Source organism: Rousettus aegyptiacus, unplaced genomic scaffold (genome assembly GCF_014176215.1).
Source record: "Rousettus aegyptiacus isolate mRouAeg1 unplaced genomic scaffold, mRouAeg1.p scaffold_m13_p_1, whole genome shotgun sequence".
NCBI classification, from domain to species: Eukaryota; Metazoa; Chordata; class Mammalia; order Chiroptera; family Pteropodidae; genus Rousettus; species Rousettus aegyptiacus.
The window spans coordinates 152,007,479-152,025,868 of record NW_023416284.1 but is presented as its reverse complement, the minus strand read 5'-3'; the positions used below and the strand labels follow the sequence as shown (position 1 = coordinate 152,025,868).

General features: G+C 38.3%; 1 protein-coding gene across 1 annotated transcript in view; it reads left to right on the top strand.

Annotated features, from left to right (window-relative positions):
* The first annotated feature begins 12,978 nt into the window (after positions 1-12,978).
* MAN1A1 (mannosidase alpha class 1A member 1) overlaps positions 12,979-18,390 on the top strand; it is a 142,811-nt gene continuing 137,399 nt past the window's right edge. Inside the window, exons 1-2 of the mRNA XM_016153805.2 lie at positions 12,979-13,201; positions 13,459-14,310. Of these exons, the coding sequence (XP_016009291.1) occupies positions 13,705-14,310 (606 nt within the window). The 5' untranslated portion in view covers positions 12,979-13,201; positions 13,459-13,704. The remainder of the gene's footprint in view (positions 13,202-13,458; positions 14,311-18,390) is intronic.

Genomic DNA, 18,390 nt, shown 5'->3' with positions numbered 1-18,390 from the left:
GGAAGGAAGGAAGGAAGGAAGGAAGGAAGGAAGGAAGGAAGGAAGGAAGGAGGGAAGGAAGGAGGGAAGGAAGGAGGGAAGGAAGGAAGAAAAGGAAGGAAAGAAAAAGAAAAGAGAGAAAAAAGAAAAGAAAAAAGAAAAGAAAAGAAGAAAGAAAAGAAAAAGAAAAGAGAAAAGAAAAGAAAAAGAGAAAGCTTGCTTTGAAGAGAATACTAGCCATGTGGTTGAACAACTATTTAATAAAGGGATCATGAGTGTGACTCAGATTTAATCAGCTATCTCAGCAGAAGCCAGAAATAGGGATGGGATTACATATACCAGCAGATACTACCTATTTAAACCAAAGGGCCAGAGAAATTGAAACAATAAAGGAAGGCTGTCAGATTTCATGGATTCTACAGGATGGGACCATAGAGCTATTTGGCTGCAAACATGCTTTATCCTTCAAGAAAAGGGAAGAATGACCCCGAAAGGAATTTCCAAGATCATCTGTGGCTTCATCGAGCCAGATGGCCTCTGCCTGGTAGAGTCTACAGGACATGACCCCAGCCTAGGATCTTGAAGGCAGGGCATCAAAGCAACGAGGATTATTCTTAAACTTTAAAATATAATGGAATTTGCCTTCTTAGATTTCGGATTTGCTTGGGATCCATCATCCCTTCTTTCTTTCCTATTTTTCCCTATTAGAATGAGACTATCTATCCTATACCTGTCCCACCATTGTATTTGGAAGCACATAACTTGTCTGGTTTCACAGGTTCACAGCTGGAGAGAAATTTTGCCTCAGAACGAATTATACCTTGAGTCTCACCCATATCTGACTTAAATAATATTTAGATGAGACTTTAGGTTTCAGTCTTTAGACTTAATCTGGACTGTATTAAGATTTGGGGGCTTTGAGGCTGGAATAACTATGTTTTGCATGCAATACGAACATGAATTTTGGGGTATGAGGGACAGAATACCATAGACTGAATTGTGTTAGCCTAAATTCATCTGTCAAAGTCCTAACCTCCAATATAACTGTATTTGGAGACAGGATCTTTAGGAAGTAACTAAGGTTAAATGAGGTTACAAGGGTGGCATGGTCTTATAAAGAGGAGGAGATCCAGCCCCCTCCCTTACTTCCTGCCTACGCACCAAGGAAAAGCCAGATGAGAACACAGTAATAAGTCAGCTGTCTTAAAACCAGGAAGAGAGCTCTCACCAGGAAACAAATCAACCAGCATCCTGACCTTGGACTTCCTAGCCTCCAGACCTGTGAGAAATAAATGTCTGTGTTTAAACCACCCAGTCTGCAGTGTTTTGTTATGGCAGCCTCAGCAGACAGGACAGACAGCGGTCATGAAGAAAGGATATGTGACAGAAGATGTGAAGGTTGAATAGGAGTTAATTGTGAAGGGAATGGGGGAAGGGAAGAGTTGTAGAGAGAGGGAACAGCAATGCTGAGGTCTGGAAGTAGGAAGTAGTAAGGCAAGCTCCCAGTGGCTAAAAGAGAGAGGATGTAACTGGATAGTGGAGCAGTGTATAACATGATCAGATTTTATATTTAGAAAAAAAATGGTTTAGAAGAGGGGAAAAAGTACAGATAGACCAAATAGATCATTGTAATCCAGATGAGACATAACGGTGGCTTGGACTAGGTTAATGATGTTGATAGTGGTAGAACTGAAAAGAAGTGGATTGACTCTAGGAATATTTAAGAGAAAAAAAAATCAATAAAATATAGTGATGGATTAGATGTGGGTTGAGAGAAAGAGATTGTCAATGATGTACCCTGGGCTTTTGGCTTGTTTAAGTTGATAAATAATGGTGCCATTTACTGAGACAGGAGAAATTAGAAGAGAACCAGGATTAAGGAGGAAAGAGCATTAGCATTTTAATTTTGTGTCTATTAGGATAACATGTGCAAGATATAAATGAACTCTGACTAGTACAAGAAAATCTAGGAGAAGCACTCTCAGAAGTTCACCAAACCAAAGAATGCTGAAGTACAAGGGTTGGAAACCAGGCATAAATCAAAGTAGATCTAGAAGTCTAAGAATAAGGGGCATACAGAGTGTCTTTTAACATAAATCATCGTCTCTGATACTGCAAGAATCATGGCTTTGTACTAGCAAAGATGAATCCTTACCCTATCTTCATTTGTATATTCTATATTCAAATTTATAATCCAAGGTAGCAGTGTCTATTTTAGCTAGGTCATATGCCCAAGTCTTGTCCTCCAAAAGTAGAGAAAGAAAGGAACTAACATCTTCAATGACAATGTAGGAGGTGGGCACTTTTCCTTTTCAAGACTGTATTTACTAAGAAATGGCCCAAGTAGGAACATGATTCAACAGTCAACAGTTAGAAATAAAATGGAAAATGTACACTACAGTCCACATCTTTGGCAAACCAACAGTTACTCATATCCTTCTTCGCAAAATTACACTTCCCAAAAGACTGTTCCTCCTAAAAAAAAAAAGAAAAGAAATTATCATCTTTGGTCACCTGAACTCAAGTGCTCAATAGAGGTAAAAATTTAAGGGACACCAGTGAAGGATTCAACCAATTCAGTGACCATCATAATAAGATGGAAGTCTCTGTGCAGAAATATGTATTTTGTGTTTGAAATAGAAAAGATGAAGGAGTTCTCAACGGTTGGCTGCCATTTCCTCTGTAAAGAAAGAAAGGCATCTGCTGAGTATGAAAGTGCTAGATTTGGGTTTCTCAACCATGGCATTGTTTTCTGTTAAACCAGATAATTCTGTATTGTGTGTTTTGTAGGACCGTCCTATGCATTGTTGGATGGTGAACAGCACACCTGGCCTTTACCTACTAGATATCAGTAGCAATCCCCTTCACTTGTTCCCTGCAAGTGTGGTAATCGCAACTGTCTTCAGATATTGCCAAATGTCCCCTAGGTGCTGGGATGAAAGGAAGAGCAAAATTGGCCCTGGTTGAGAATTACTGGGCTAGAAAGAGTGGAAGAGAATGAAGAAGACCTGAAATTGTTGTGTAGGGTGGGAATGGAAATTGACCAAATAGACACAGGAGGCTTGCCGGGCAATGCTAAGACACATTTGAGGTTGGATATGAGTGCTGGTGGAATCAATCTGCCATTGTGTAATTTTTCTACCAAGGCATGGCTGTCAGGGCACAAGCACTGAAAAAGTGGATGTTTGTATTCCCCCAAATTTGAAGTTTTGCCAGAGAAATGTGGCAAGAAGACATAGGGACAAACAGTGTAGGATATTGGCAAAACGTGTATTGACATTATGAACCACAGAATCTAAGCAGGTTAAGGGTTACAGGACAGTGAGAAAAAAAAAGCTCTCATTTTGAAGGAGAATGTTAATATAACTTTAGGAGTTAGAAATAAAGCTTTGGTCAAAACATCTTTCTCTCTCTCTCTCTCTCTCTCTCTCTCTCTCTCTCTCTCTCTCACACACACACACACACACACACACATACACACACACAGAGATTTATTTCAAAAACAGTTTACATCATCACCTCTTTATGTACTAAACCAAGGAAATGAGCTTGAATAGAACATAATATGGGTTTCATTTATTTTGTATCCTAATTTCAACACATTGTTTCCATCATGTTCAGTTTTTCATGAGCTAGGTCTGAAAACTGTTGCAATTTTACCTTGGCATTTCAGATTTCAAAGTCCCTTGCTTTGCTACAGGTAATACATAAACAATGAGGCATCTAAGAAATAACAAAGGATTCTTTACTTAAAGACTAGTGACTAAAATGTCTCGAAAGGCTATTGTAGGACAGTGCCCAGAATTAAACCTTTGTGTTTGAGAAAGACCAGTAACACTGAAGAGAAAAATTAACAACAAAATCTATTTTGTGAGGTGGAAAGAACTGATGAGCCAGCTTCTTCTAACTGTACATAGCACATGAGGATTAAGGCAAACAAAACAAAAACAATCGAAACTTTTAAATTGAACTAAAAACATACAAACAAAAGGAAAGCAAATCATAATCAAAATTGAAGAGTAGCTACATTTTTTACTCAACCAAACAGGGTTTGATTAGTTTGAATCTAATAGATACATTTAAAAAAAAAAAAAAAAAAAGAGCCAGACGCTAAGAAAAGTCCTCTTGGCCTAGTGCGCAGATAATTCTCTCTACATGTCAAATTTCTATGGTTTGAAAAAGAAAATGTAGCTAAATGTTTATATGTTTTACATTTATGGGTTTAAAACCTTTTATCTTTATGTATATATTTTTTTAATGAGAGGATATAAAAGTTTATTTAATCTAATTATTTCAATGTGGTGGGAATAGTTGGTATCTTTTTTGCTTAATGTTTTTTTTTATTTCGCAATATTTTATAAAACTATATCTCTGTAGTGAAAAATATGTTACCACATCTTAATGGTTTGGCATCAAGTGAGAGTAGAGAAATAAATGGTCAGGAGAAACAGAAAACTGTAGTAATTAAAAGAGAAAATCAGTGATAAAACATTTTATTTACCATTTGTTATCATGTTTAAACATGAGAAAGTTTAGAGCTTTAACGAAAGCATTACACACCCCCATCTACCTTCAAGGTTATTTAGAAAAGGGAGATATTAATCACTACAAATAAAATTTTTAAAGGTGAGGCTGGGCAGAACGAAGGAAACCCATAAACAATGTTTATTTGAAGACAGTGAAAAAGAGCACACTATGCTACTTTGTAAAGTATGTACAAATGCATTAGTTTTGCAAGAATCTGAAGTTGTTTTCTTTTTGTTAGCCCACATCTCCTAAACTTTCTATAATAAATATGTATTACATTTGTGATAAGATTATAAAAGTACAAAAGTGCAAAAGGTAAAAAATCAATTGAAGAGGGAAAAATGTAAATTTAATAGGGGTGTGAATACTATATGAAAGCAGAAAAATGCACAATTTCTCAGGATGTCCTGTTTTTTACTACCTTTTGAAGGCATGCAGAATAATGGTTTCTGTTTTGGTAAGATTAACTCAACATAAAAGAGTCAGATGTAGGTTCTGCTACACATTTGATAATATGTCCTATTAAATATTCATTATTTCTTTAAAAAATGCAAGAGTACATTTTTCAAAATATTTCTACCTTTGAGTTAAAGATCTCAAAGGAAGATAGATACGTAGATAGACAGACAGACAGAAAGAAAACATACACATGTACCCTTTTGGTCTTCTCAACGATTATTAGATTGGAATTCTGATGCTAGGTTCTCTAAATGCATAGTAATAATAATTAAATATTAATAAATAATATTCTACTAATAATTAATACTATTAATTATACTAATACCTTATAGTTGTAGACTATTCTCTGATATACATATGATATCTAATTTTATCTTCACAACAACCCTTTCAATTAGGAGTCCCCCTTATTTTACAGAAGGGGAAAGTGAAGCTGAGTGTTATAATAATCCACAAGAATCAGAGTTTGTTTTAAAAATAGGTCGTCTGGTACAAATTGGCAGTTACAAAATAGTCACAAGGATGTAAAGTACAGCATAGGGAATATAGCCAATAATAACTAAGTATGGTGCCAGGCAGGTACTAGATTCATTGAGGGGATCACTTTATAAACTGCATAAATGTTTAACCACTATGCTGTATAACTGAATTCAATATAATATTGAATGTCAACTCTAATTGAAAAATAAATAAAAATTAAAAATAAGCTAAAATAAAAAGAAATAAAAATAGGTCATCTCATCCCTAATCTAGCTGTCTTGCCCCTGCATCATTTTGCTTAGTTTAAGCTGCCTACTCTGAGTAAGTCAACGTCTCTTGGAAATATTTTGGTCATTATAGTGCTGTGAAGTACAGTTAATTTAATAGTAATTTCCACACATCAAAAATATGAATGATATTACTTGTCTACATCTTAATAAGAGAGAGTGAGTGTAGGCTGTAGAAATGATTCATAACTTAAAAACATTCCTTTGGTTTGACTACTCAATAAAAACATGTATTTCTCAAGCTGAGAAATTGTAGCATTTTCTTCTGTATTCGTGAAAATGTTTCTTGACTTTATACTCTCTACTTACTACTTCTCAAACTTAAATATTTAATAATTCTTCTAAGTGTAATATCAATTTTTTCTTATTTTTACCTTTGCTTTTGCTTAAGGTAATCCATGGTCCTTGAGAAAAATTCTTATAAACCAGTTATGAAAGGAAAATTATTTTTGTAATAGCTTTATTCAAGTATAATTCATGTACCATAAAAACCACACATTTAGAGTGTACAATTCAATAGTTTTTAGTACATTCATAATCATACAACTATCACCATAACCGATTTTAGAACACTTTCATCATCCCCAAAAAGAAACCTTGTATTCTTTAGGGGTGACCCTCCATTCTCCCAGGACCCCAGATGAAAATAATCACTAATATACTTTCTCTCCCTATAGATTTACCTATTCTAGACATTTCTGTAAATGGAACCATACCATATGTGATTAGTGTGGCTGCCATCTTTAAATGAACATAAAGTTTTCAAGGTTCAGCTATGTTATATGTAGTATGTGTGTATTTTGTCCTTTTTTTTGTTTGTTTTTTCTGAACCTTATTCCATTGTATGGTTATACCACATCTTATCAGTTAATGGACATTTATGTTGTTTTCTCTTTCGGCTATTATGAATAACACTGTCAAAGCCGTCATGTACAGATTTTTATGTACAGAGATATTTCCATTTCTCTCAATGTATACCTAAGACTGGAATTACTGGGTCATATGGTAACTCTATATTTACCCTTTTAAAGAACTGCCAGACTCCTTTCCAAGGCAGCTGTACTGTTTTACATTCCCACCAGCAGTTTATGTTAATTTAAAACTTTTTTCAAGGAGAGAGAAATGATGGAACTACATGTACTTTAAAAAAATGTACTTAATGGCACATTATATATATAGCCTATTAGTTAATTGAAAAGTTTCACAAATTGACATTTCCTAACTTCCTTCTCATAGTAATTTATTCTACTCTATGAACACCTATGGAACAAAAGAAATGAGCTCTAGGATCACTTAAGTAAACTAAATTCTTTATGATGGCTACTTAGTTTTAAGAATATAAAAATTAATTTATTGATTGAGATATATATGGATTTTAATATGAAGAATGTAAAATGGATGGCACTTTTTAGCACTTGAGAGTTTAATTTTTTGTTGGTTACTGTTCAAGATATGACAGCATTAATAATAGTAGAAGGCATTTTACCTGTTTAATATTTGAGAGAAACTGGAGAACTCAGTCATGTCGGTGGATACTCATGACTGTTTAGAATCTAAGAGCCAGATTAACTCAAACTCAACATATTTTAAGCCCAGTAATCTATATATAAATCCTATATGAGACCCTGCCAGTTCCAGACCATTCAGTCTAATAGATATATGAGTCACTGGTTGAAATTCTTCCATTCTCTTCTCCTATGTTAACTTCAGTATGTCCCTCTCATTCCCAGGTCCAGACCAGTATTAATTATACCAAGCAAACAGAGTACCAGTCGTACATTCAGTAGACACTTGTTCAAGTGCTATCTTCAATACGGACCTGCTTTTAGCTTAGCCCCTAAGTGAATCTATATATAGCAGGAGAATGCTCCCTGTGAACTTGAAAAATAAGTTCAGTGGACAAAGAACCACTGTGAATTCCTATTCATTTACAGAGACCCAGGGCCAAAATGAGTTCTGTCCTGACAATACGAAAGACTTAACATGTACGCAAACAGCACATTTATTCTGCAATGAAATTGGGAAGCCAAGTGCTGCCATGTCATAGTTGTTGGTAGTTTCTCCAAAATAAGAACAGGCACATGTGGTTTCATTTCCCTTTATTCATGAAAAAAATTCAATTGGGCAGAATAACACGTCATAAGTTTTCTTTTTCTGAGGTTGGTTGATTTTTCTGGAATGCATATGATCTTTAGTGGGACAGAGAATGGAGAGAAAAATTATTTAAGAAAAAAATTCTTTTGAAAATGTATCTAATTAATTAAAAGCTAAGGAAAATTTTTGTATCTTTCTCTGACCATAGAAAGAAACTTTTTCCTTTAGTTTCCACTCAGTTGAAATAGTATATTCTCCTCAAGTTATAAAATTCAAACATTTTATATATAAGGGCTCCTAAAGGTCGTTTTTGGCATTCTCTGTTCAGCCCTTCTGTCCTGAATCTTTGGTTTCCTGTTTCTTCAAGTACTGAGTATTAATATCATTCTTCTCACTTTGAGACTTTGCCATCATTCATTTTCTCAAGGCTTGAGGAACTATAAAGTTTCATTGACTGGCAAACTTTTTGTTTCTATTTTATACAAAGAGTGGAGAAATACTATAGTACTCTTCTCTTACTAAGCCTGAGGTTGTCCCTCCTCCAGTGCATATATTTAAATAGAGGACAGAAGCTGAAAAGTGACCACTGTGTGAATTACCACTTAACCCCAAATTTCTTCCCTGCCATCCTTTTCTGGTTTTCCTTATAAGAATCCTACAGACAATATTCTTTCATCCCTCTTAACATTCTATTTTTAGGAGAGGGGAGAAATTGAATTAAATTTCTTGAATGCCTATTGTGCCAGACACTTAAATTATATCATTTAACTTGAAGTAATAATGTTACAGATAAAGAATGAGAAATACAGGAGATAGGCAACTTATGACCCATGGTCACACAGCCAAGGACATGCATGTCCTCTATTATAAATTATTCTCTCATTCAAACCCTTGTTCAGTTACCTCTGGTAAAACCTCTCTCTGTACTTATTTCTTTCAGATCCTTTGTTAATCAAATCAAGACAACACACACACACACACACACACACACACACACACAACACAAAACAGCATAAAGGTACTATTAGTAAAACATTTGGAATCAAAAGAAAGCTATACTTGGTGAGGGAAAACTGTACATAAGTAGTTCCATAAACCTTTCTGACCTTGAAAGTTGGTTTAGAATCTTTCTGAAAGAATCATTATATCTCCTCTGCTTCCAAATAAATCTCTTTGTCCTCAGACTCCATAATTGGGCTCCATCATTCAAGATAAATAAAATATTTTCTAATTTAATGCTACTTTGATTACTAGCATTGCAACAGTATTTTTTTTTTCCCAACATTTTGTTCTTCCCTAGGGTCTTAGATCTTTGTAGAATAGACTAGCGACTCAAAGCACCATTTACAACTTTGTTTCTATGGAGAGAAATGCTATGAAAGTTTTAAAGAGCCAATGCACAAATACTTTGTGGGACACACTGTTTTCATGTCTGGGACAACTAATATTTATAAAATGAGTATTAAAAACAAAAACAGATCTTTCAACAGGAGCACTCAGGGACAGATGGAGCTCCTTCATTCAGCCTCCTACCTACCCCACCCTACCCTATCCCAACACATGCATATATACAAAGTTGATTAGAGTCCTACGAAATTAATCTACTCCGGTAGTTCAAAGTAAATTGAGGAGGAGGAGAAAAATAGAGATATGACTATAGCCCCTTATATGACCATAAATATTATCGATAGTTTAAGATTTTAGTTAATTCCCATCTTAATTAAGCTCATGTAAAATTCAGAGTTGTCCATTGAAGTACTGAAATTTCAAGATTAAAGTTCACGATGAATTATTATTTGCATATTACATTTTTAAAAAATAAAACCTATTCTGACCTGGAATTTGAAGATAATTAAAAAATTATCTGTAGGTGTAGGAAGATTTTATAAGAAGTATTACATATTGGAAAACTTCAGTAGTTAATTATTACGTAGCTGTGTTAAAGTCATTTCTTTTAGATCACTTTTTATTTTTAAGCCAAAGAACACAAATTCTCAAAAGGATTCTTCCATAAACTGCTACCAAGAACTTTCTAGAAACTTCCTACTAAAAAATATTTTTACATTTTAATTTCTGAGATCTTATAACTTTGTAAAAGTATTCATTCACCACAGTTTTTATAAAAATATTTTCACTTTTCCCTTTGTAACATTGTTTAGAATTGTTATTATATTTAATTTTAGGCATATTAACATAAAAATTAAATCTACCTTTTGTTAAATGTAATTTTAAAAATAGAGAAATACAAGTAGCCAAATAAATTGAGAATTTCTTTGTACTTTGAGTGGATATCTCTAACCAAAACCAGATTTTTAAAAAAATTACTTGATTCTAAAGATGTTATCTTGAAACTCAAAAATGTACAAATTATCAGAGAAGTGGGGGGGGGTGGAGAGAGAGATTGAGATTGAGAGAGAGAGAGAGAGAGAGAGAGAGAGAAAGAGAGAGGGGGGGGGGAGAGAAAGAGAGAGAGAGAGAGAGAGAGAGAAGCATTGGGAAAGGAAAAAGTAAGAACGAAGCTTGCAAGCAAACTAGCAAAGGGTATAAGGGAGTCATACTTCATGACTGGCTGGCCAAATAAGAAAACACAGCAAATATTTAAAGAGAAAAAAAACACACACAAAATTACAAAGGTTGCTAAATTTACATTACATTAATAACAAGAAAGCAAACTTTATCAAAATCATGGTATTCACAAAGATCATGACATATCTTCAAGGAGATATGATGGGGAAGTCTGGATTTATAGGACATAGTCAAAGTTTTATTATTTGGGAACCAGTCAGCTTTATTCTTGCTTTATCTTGAGACACAAGATATTGTTTTTCAACTGTAGAATGCTAAGTGCTCACAGTATTGAAATCGAAGCAAAGTGTCTGGTTTTGCTTTTACAAAATGCATATTTTTACTTAATGACCATTCTGTACTTGTCCCTTACTACGACTATGAAGGGCTTTGCATAGTTATTTTAAAGGGTTTTTACATGGCTAATTTAGTTGATATGTCTGTTAAAATACCTTCTCTCCGAATTTTTTTTTTTTTTAACTTGCACTAGCCCAAATACAAGCACTCCCACCTATTTTTCATGCTCCATAATACAGACTGGTATCCTTTAATGCTAGTCTCTTGTTTAACAAATTATTAAAGCTAAGCCTCACTCATAATAAATCTCTGTTTTATAAGAAATGCCGGCAATAAGAAAGTAAGCTTAAAATAAGCTTCATAAAAGTAAACAGAAATAAGTAGAGCAGTTACTTTAAAATATTTAAACACAATATAGATAAATCAAATTTCAAATTTTTAGGGGAAAGAATCATCTTTAAGTCCAGATGCTAAATTTTGAATGTTTCCACTGTAGGGGATAAGTGAAATGTCCAAACTGCCTATGTATCAAAATTAAAGGGTGCCAGAAGTAAAGTTAGGTTTATAACCTTTCATCAAATCTCCTTTTGACATACACTCAAAAGCAGATTTTATTGCTTTTCTGGAATACTTGGTAATATTAATTTTGAATCAAAGTTTCTAAATATTTTTATGGCTATAAGCAATAATTCCATTCCTAAAGCATAACAGTTAAAATAACAAATCATTCTGAAACAGAAGATCACAGAGATTGGCTTTTAGGGTAATTAACCCTAATATTATCTGTTACCCATATACCCATGTGGTAACTCAGTTTTAAGAATGTTGTTGGAAACTATTATTTCACAGTGATTAAAACTTTTCGGCTTATTAACAACTTTGAAACTAAAATTACCATTCGGTTATTTTACAAAATGATTATTTTCTTTTTCAGTCCTTCAAAACTTTGTTACCCTGCTTGGGTATGATGCACTCTTCTGGGCATAGAATTTCACAGCAGTTATTAAAAATAACCAAGCCATAATGTCGTCTTTATCAAACGATATTTTTCCATCAACAGAAACTTTGGATGTATGATTCATCTCACATAAAACAAATGTACAATAAATAATGATGGTTACAATGAATACTTAAATAAAAACTGTAATAAGGATTTATGATTTACTTTTATATTTTTTCATACAGTCTAACGCCTGAAAACAACTATTGTGGGCATCTTCCTGAAAAGTACCGCTGTTTCCTTTGTTTTAAGACAACAAGCAGAAACAGAGCTAAAATCATGTTTCCAGAGAAGGATGAGAGATAGGATAAGGCTGCTACAAATTAGCTTTCGGAAATGGGAAGTTAGTCAACTTTTTTCCTGATAACCCTTTATTTGCAGAGCAACCGGGGAATTACGAACACATTTTGGAAAATAATATTGTCTTGAAAACAATTTCTGTTGGACCAAGTCCTTACTTCCATAGAAGTAATCAAATCCAAGACTTAATTTCAACACCGTGTTCAAATTTATTACTTGCTGCTCTGGCAACATGAAACTGTCTTCTTTAAATGGAAAATGTGACCAACTTCTATGAAGTAAATGAATTTTGAAAGTGAGTGTGGGCGGGGGAAACACACTTTTTTTTTTTTTTTTTTTTTTTTTTAGTGACGAAGAAGTCTAAGCAATCACAAAACTAAGAGACTTAGGATGTTAGACCAGGGAGCTCAAAAGCTCCCCGGATAACAGCTCCTCTTCTAGGGACTTTTGGTTTAACTGATAAAGGCATCGGCGGGGGAAAGAAGGTAATTCTTGAAAGGACGTGCTTCCTAATGATCCAGTGTCCGGTAATTCTCCTGGAGACCCCGCCCTTCCCGGGACCTCCTCGGGACGGGGCACACTGGATCGGGCCACGCTAGGCCTGGCACTAGTCCGAGGAGGCGACAGAGGGGTTCCGTGTCAGCTCAGGCGCCTCCTCAGCAACTCGAGAACCACCACCCCCCGGGACCCGGGACGGCGGCCAGCGCGGGATAAACCCGCGACCCCGAGCCCTCCGCACGCCGCCTCGCGTCCGGGGCCTGCACCGCTCCAGCCTGCCCAGCGCCTCCAGGACCCGCGACCTTGCCGCCCCCGGCCGGGCCCCGCCGAGGCTGCGCTTCCCGTAAACTCCCCGCCCGGCGCGGCCTCCTCCCCGCCTCGGCTCCGCCCCCGAGGAGCCCTGAGCGGCGCGTGATTGGCCTGGCCATGCCATCACTCTCCGGACGCGTTACCGCCCCCGTTTCCGACCGCCCAGAGACCCGCAGCTGTATTAGAGCTCGCGGGGCCGCGGCGGAGGGCATCGTGCTACCCTGCTCGCTCCAGCTCGCCCGCGGGTCGGCGCGCTCGTCCAGCAAAGCGGCGCCCAGGGCTGCGGGGCTGCCGGGCTGCACGCTCGCCGCCGCCTGGGAAGCAGAGACAGCCAGTCTAGCTCCGAGATGGGGAGAGGGCGAAGTTGACGAGCCCCATACCCAAACTGCGCCCCTCCAGCCCCGAGGTGCGCTGCCCTCTCCAGGAGGTGCCCGCACGCGGCCCTGCTCCAGGTGTGCGCGGGACACCCCGCCCCCTGGGACCCGGAAACTTCACCCCAAGTCCAAAGAGCGGACAGTGAGGGCGGTGCCGGGAGCCGGACTCCCGATTCCGCGCTGGGAGAGCTGTCCTGGCGGCTCGCGCGGCGGTCGGAGGGAGTCGACCCGCTGGAAACTTTGTCACCATCATTGTAAATACTGCGTTTTACTGTTTCCCTCCCCGCAGGGTCTGCATCCTGCTGCCTGTCGCGCGTGCTTGTTTGCCAAAGGAGCCACCCCAGGAAGAAGACCCAGAGGGGAGTTGTTCCCCCAGGGGATACCTGCAGCCCAGCCGAGGGGTTTGGGCGGCCTGGATGCGCAGGACCCAGACCCGCAGCCGCTGACGCCGGTCGGCGGCGAAGTTTGGCTGCTGAGCGGCGCGGCGCAGGGCCACTGGACAGCGGGCAGCCAGGCGGCCGCGGCGGCGGGCGCGATGCCGGTGGGGGGCCTGTTGCCGCTTTTCAGCAGCCCCGTGGGGGGCGGTCTGGGTGGGGGTCTCGGCGGCGGCGGCGGTGGCAGGAAGGGGTCGGGCCCCACCGCCTTCCGCCTGACGGAGAAGTTCGTGCTGCTGCTGGTGTTCAGCGCCTTCATCACGCTTTGCTTCGGGGCGATCTTCTTCCTGCCCGACTCCTCCAAGCTGCTCAGCGGGGTCCTGTTCCACTCCAGCCCCGCCCTGCAGTCGGACGCCGAACACAAGCCCGGGCCCGGGGGACACGCCGAGGAAGCGGCAGAAGGGCGAGCTGGGCGCGGCGAGGAGGGTGCGCCCGGGGACCCCGCGGCTGCTCTGGAGGACAATTTGGCCAGGATCCGTGAAAACCACGAGCGGGCTCTCAGAGAAGCCAAAGAGACACTGCAGAAACTGCCCGAGGAGATCCAAAGAGACATCCTGCTGGAGAAGGAAAAGGTGGCCCAGGACCAGCTGCGTGACAAGACAGCGTTCCGGAGGCTGCCCCCGGTGGCTTTCGTGCCCCCCGTCGGGGCGGTTGGCCGGGAGCCGGCGGACGCCGCCATCCGAGAGAAGAGGGCAAAGATTAAAGAGGTGAGTGTACTGTGCTAGAGATCCCTCCCGACCCGCATTGGAGGTTTTCCACCTCCACCAGGTGCAGTGTCAAAGGCTCCTTTTTTCAGTATTATAGTAGATGTAGCAGATTACCACCTGAGGTTGAATCTCCGTTGCTTCTAACTTGCATGTTGGGTGAGCGTGAGCCGTGCGAGGTAGGTATTAAACACATGGGCATGTGGTGTGCAAACCTCCTCTTTCGCTCGGCGATCCACGGTTAATAGTCCCTGAGAACAGTGACAGTGAAGGTCCCAAACGGCCCCCAATAAGACTCGAACATGGCTTTGAAATGAAGCTTGAATGTAAACACAAAGCATCAATCACTTATGATAAAAAGATTCTAACAGTAAGCCAGCACACCCCAGTGTTCAGTCATGTGGCCCCATTCTGCCAGGTGGCATCCTGTATGTACTTATTAAAGACAATGAAGGTGATACTTGAGAACTTGCTATCGTGGGAGCACACTGATTATTTTTTAAAAAATGAAAAATTGAAAAAGCTAGCCTACTGTCTCTTGCATTTCTCCTGTAGTGGGAGGCGGGGCAAAAAAAAAAAAAGTATTTCATGTGATGCAACAGGTTTGCCTCCTTAGCAGTACAATGATAAACTTCATCTAGGATAAACATGGACTTTGATTAGTCATAATGTTTTTTTTTCCATAATTTTCAGTTAGAACTAATCACTGATGTGATTAGTTCATGACTGGCTTAAAGCTGAAGAGGGCCTTGACCTTAAAATAATATTGGACTGTCCTTTTAAATATGAAAGTTGAAGGACCCAGAGCCCCAGAACCAGTTAGTAACCGAGTCAGGACTTGAAGCCCTGACTCCCTCCCAGTCACCTGTTACCAGGCTCTCTGTGGACATGCCTCCTTTCACAGCTATTCTCGTGTGTGAAATTAAGCCAGCAACAATCCGAGAGCTGTAGAAACCATATTAAAAACATTTCATCCCACATCTTGATTCAGATTTCTAAAATACATTATGAATGGAAGTAACGTTTTTCTCATTTTAAAAAAATTCACAGTTTCCATGAAATAAATTTTGTGTTTCGACATTGGGTAGGTAATCAGAAGCTTCCTGATTCCCCTTCAGGCAGTGAACAGAATTTTGAGGTGGTGAAGAGGTATTTAGTTTGAGTGGCTATAGACTGGAGATCACTTGATTGTCATAGGATTTGTGACTTTACTCCAAGACCTGATACATTTGGTTAAGCTGTAATAAGCATATTAAAGCGGATTTGGGTCCCTTTCAGTTGACCCTAGGTAGAATGCCTTCATCCCTCCGGTGCAGAGACCTTCCATAGCCCATCAGCAGTTCTGCTTTGAAACCCTTTCTCAAGCATAGAAGCCTCCTAGACTTGGGGGAATGGATTTTACTCTTCCTGACAACTTCTGTCTAGCTGTTTCCCTTCATGAAATTCTGTTAGGGCTACTAAACCAAGGAGGTGGAAAAAAAACTCTACTTCTCACCAACCATCTCTCTAACTCTCTTCATCTACCAGTCTCCTTAAAAATATCCAGCCAAAATCTATAGGTAAATTAGCCCCGAGTCTGTATCTGTTTATTTCCCTTAAGCTTGAAGGAGTGTAATTCACACATCTCATGCCTCTAAATTCCTATGAGCTGCCAGTTAGTGCAGCTCACCATTGTCTAAAGAAATTATTTAAAATATTAAAGATGCATGGATGTTAAAAAGCTTTTGGTACTGACCAATAGCGATTAAAAGTGCATTTAAAGTAGTGGAACAGTAGCAGTCAATTCAGGGCAGCATATCAACAGTATGCACATCTTTCCCTATTAGATCCATGTTATCTGTGTCTCTAAAGCAAAAAAATCTTAATTAACCATGTAAAGGAAATTTATTTAGCTTTCTGTGTCTGTGTGATGCTAATATCTCAGCACCTAGATTTTTGAAATTGCCCAGTCTTGCATAAAGTGGTACAACTAAAAGGGTTCTTTAAAATTCCATGTTGTCAAGAGAACCAATCCCCTCCCCCCCCCAAAAAAAACGCAGCATAATTAGCTTCAGCATTTATTCAAAGGTTAACAGGAAGAAATGGATTATGGTTTTTTCAGGCAGATGTGTTCCTTTGTAACCAAAAGAAGAAAAGGTAACTGATGCTGTTCTAAAACTGGGCTGTAAATGTTCTGTTTTAGAGAGGAAAGAGTAGTTGCCCATATCAATAGGGCACTGGACTTCACACATTTAGATTCAGTTTCAGGTACCACCATAGGCTTCTCGTCATAAACCTTTGCCTCAGTTTTGATCTTTATTGTTCCTATATTTTCTAGTTCTCTTTATACACTTAGGTTCTCTATCACATGTGAACATACTAATAGTACGTACTGTAGTTAAAATTTAGAAGATACAGGCAAGCCTAATATGTTGAGAGCTTGAACTATAATTTCTGAGCCAAACTTTTATTTTGTTAATTTGTTTTAAAGACAGCCAATACTGTTTTTGTACTGCCAACACAGTTCTGTTACTGGTACTGTGGTAAATTTTTAACCAACGTGGGCCTAGAAGGAAACAGTCTATAATTTCAAATAGGATATTGCCTAGCCCCTTCAAACACACAATTATTACTTGCTTTTCAGTACTTATTTGATGGATAGCAAATCTTGGTGTAAAACTTAAAATTGAAATTAAGACACACACAAACCCAATGAAAACTTTGTAAATAAAGTAACTATGGAATTTTCTTGAACTTTATAATATATGGTGTTAGAATGATGAAGCACAGAAATTAAAGTAGTACCATGGAATTTTTAGAAAAATAGTCCATTTACTATTCTACCTCAATGCTTTTTTAAAATTAAAAAGTTTTGTTGTTGTCGTTGTTTTAGCCTACACAAAGAACCCACATTGTCCTTTAGGATTAGAGCCCTAATCTTAATTTTTTTTTTTTTCATTTTCTGGAACTATGGGAGTCTGAGTGACAAGGGCTGAAGACAGTCATATTGTCAGAGGGGACTCCTCCCTTCTCAGGCTGGAGTTTTCACCAACCAAAATGGGATGGAGGTAGAGGTCTGACAGCCAGCTTTGGGACTGATTGGCTGTGGGGTAACTGTTGGCTTCTCTAGGTTTTTAAAAACAGGCTTTAGTTTTTTATTCCAGACCTATTTATATAATCATAAGCTTAAAGAAATGTTTCATATTAATGGCTAATAATTAAAATAAATTTTTAGGCCATACACCAGCCTTAGGTTGTCCTTGAGTCTATAATTTATGTTAACTATTGACAAGTAACCCTTTTATTAAAGATCAGATGTAGTAATATACTACCGTGACAGATTTTTATTTTGAAACTTCTCAGTTTATTCATATGGGTAGTTCTGGTGTGGAAAATAATATCGGCAAAATAATAAAAGCTACAGTTTGAAAACTGAACTCTGAAGGAGCTTAGATACCCTTGGGTGGTTTACCTTGCCTATTCTGCTCACCCTGGTCTAAAACACTGCTCGAACGTGGGCAAGTGCAAGATTTCCCCACTCTTACCATCCTCGGAACAGGTGGTTTGCGGACTGTTAGAAAAGGTTTCTCTCTTTAAGTAGGTCAATAAATTAAGATTTCAACAGTGTAAGTACTGGAGTAGATGCCGACACTGAACATTAATATATGAAGCAAGAAAAGATTGTTACTATATAATCAATTATATTCAGCTTAATTTTTTGTAAGCTGTTGATAAATTGTCTGAGAGAAGTATTGTCTTCCTCTTATCAGGTAATTTAAGAATCATATAAAGGAACTGTATTTAGAACTTACAACCTAGTTAAGGATATGAAAAGAGATTTAAAAATGCATTTTTGAGTCAATGCATCTGTATTTCTTAGGTTAGCTGATAAACTAAACCATCTTGAGAAATTTATCCTAGTATTTCACGTGTATAAAAAAGTGCCTTTTATAGATTGGAATTTGTTGGAATTCAATGGAGAACTTACATGTTTGTATTAAATTATTTCATGATTTATGGTAGTACAAATTCTTTATTAGAGAGAGTTTAAATTATGTGTCCCAAGGTCAGTGTGAGTGATGAGGGCTTAAGTATACAGGCATA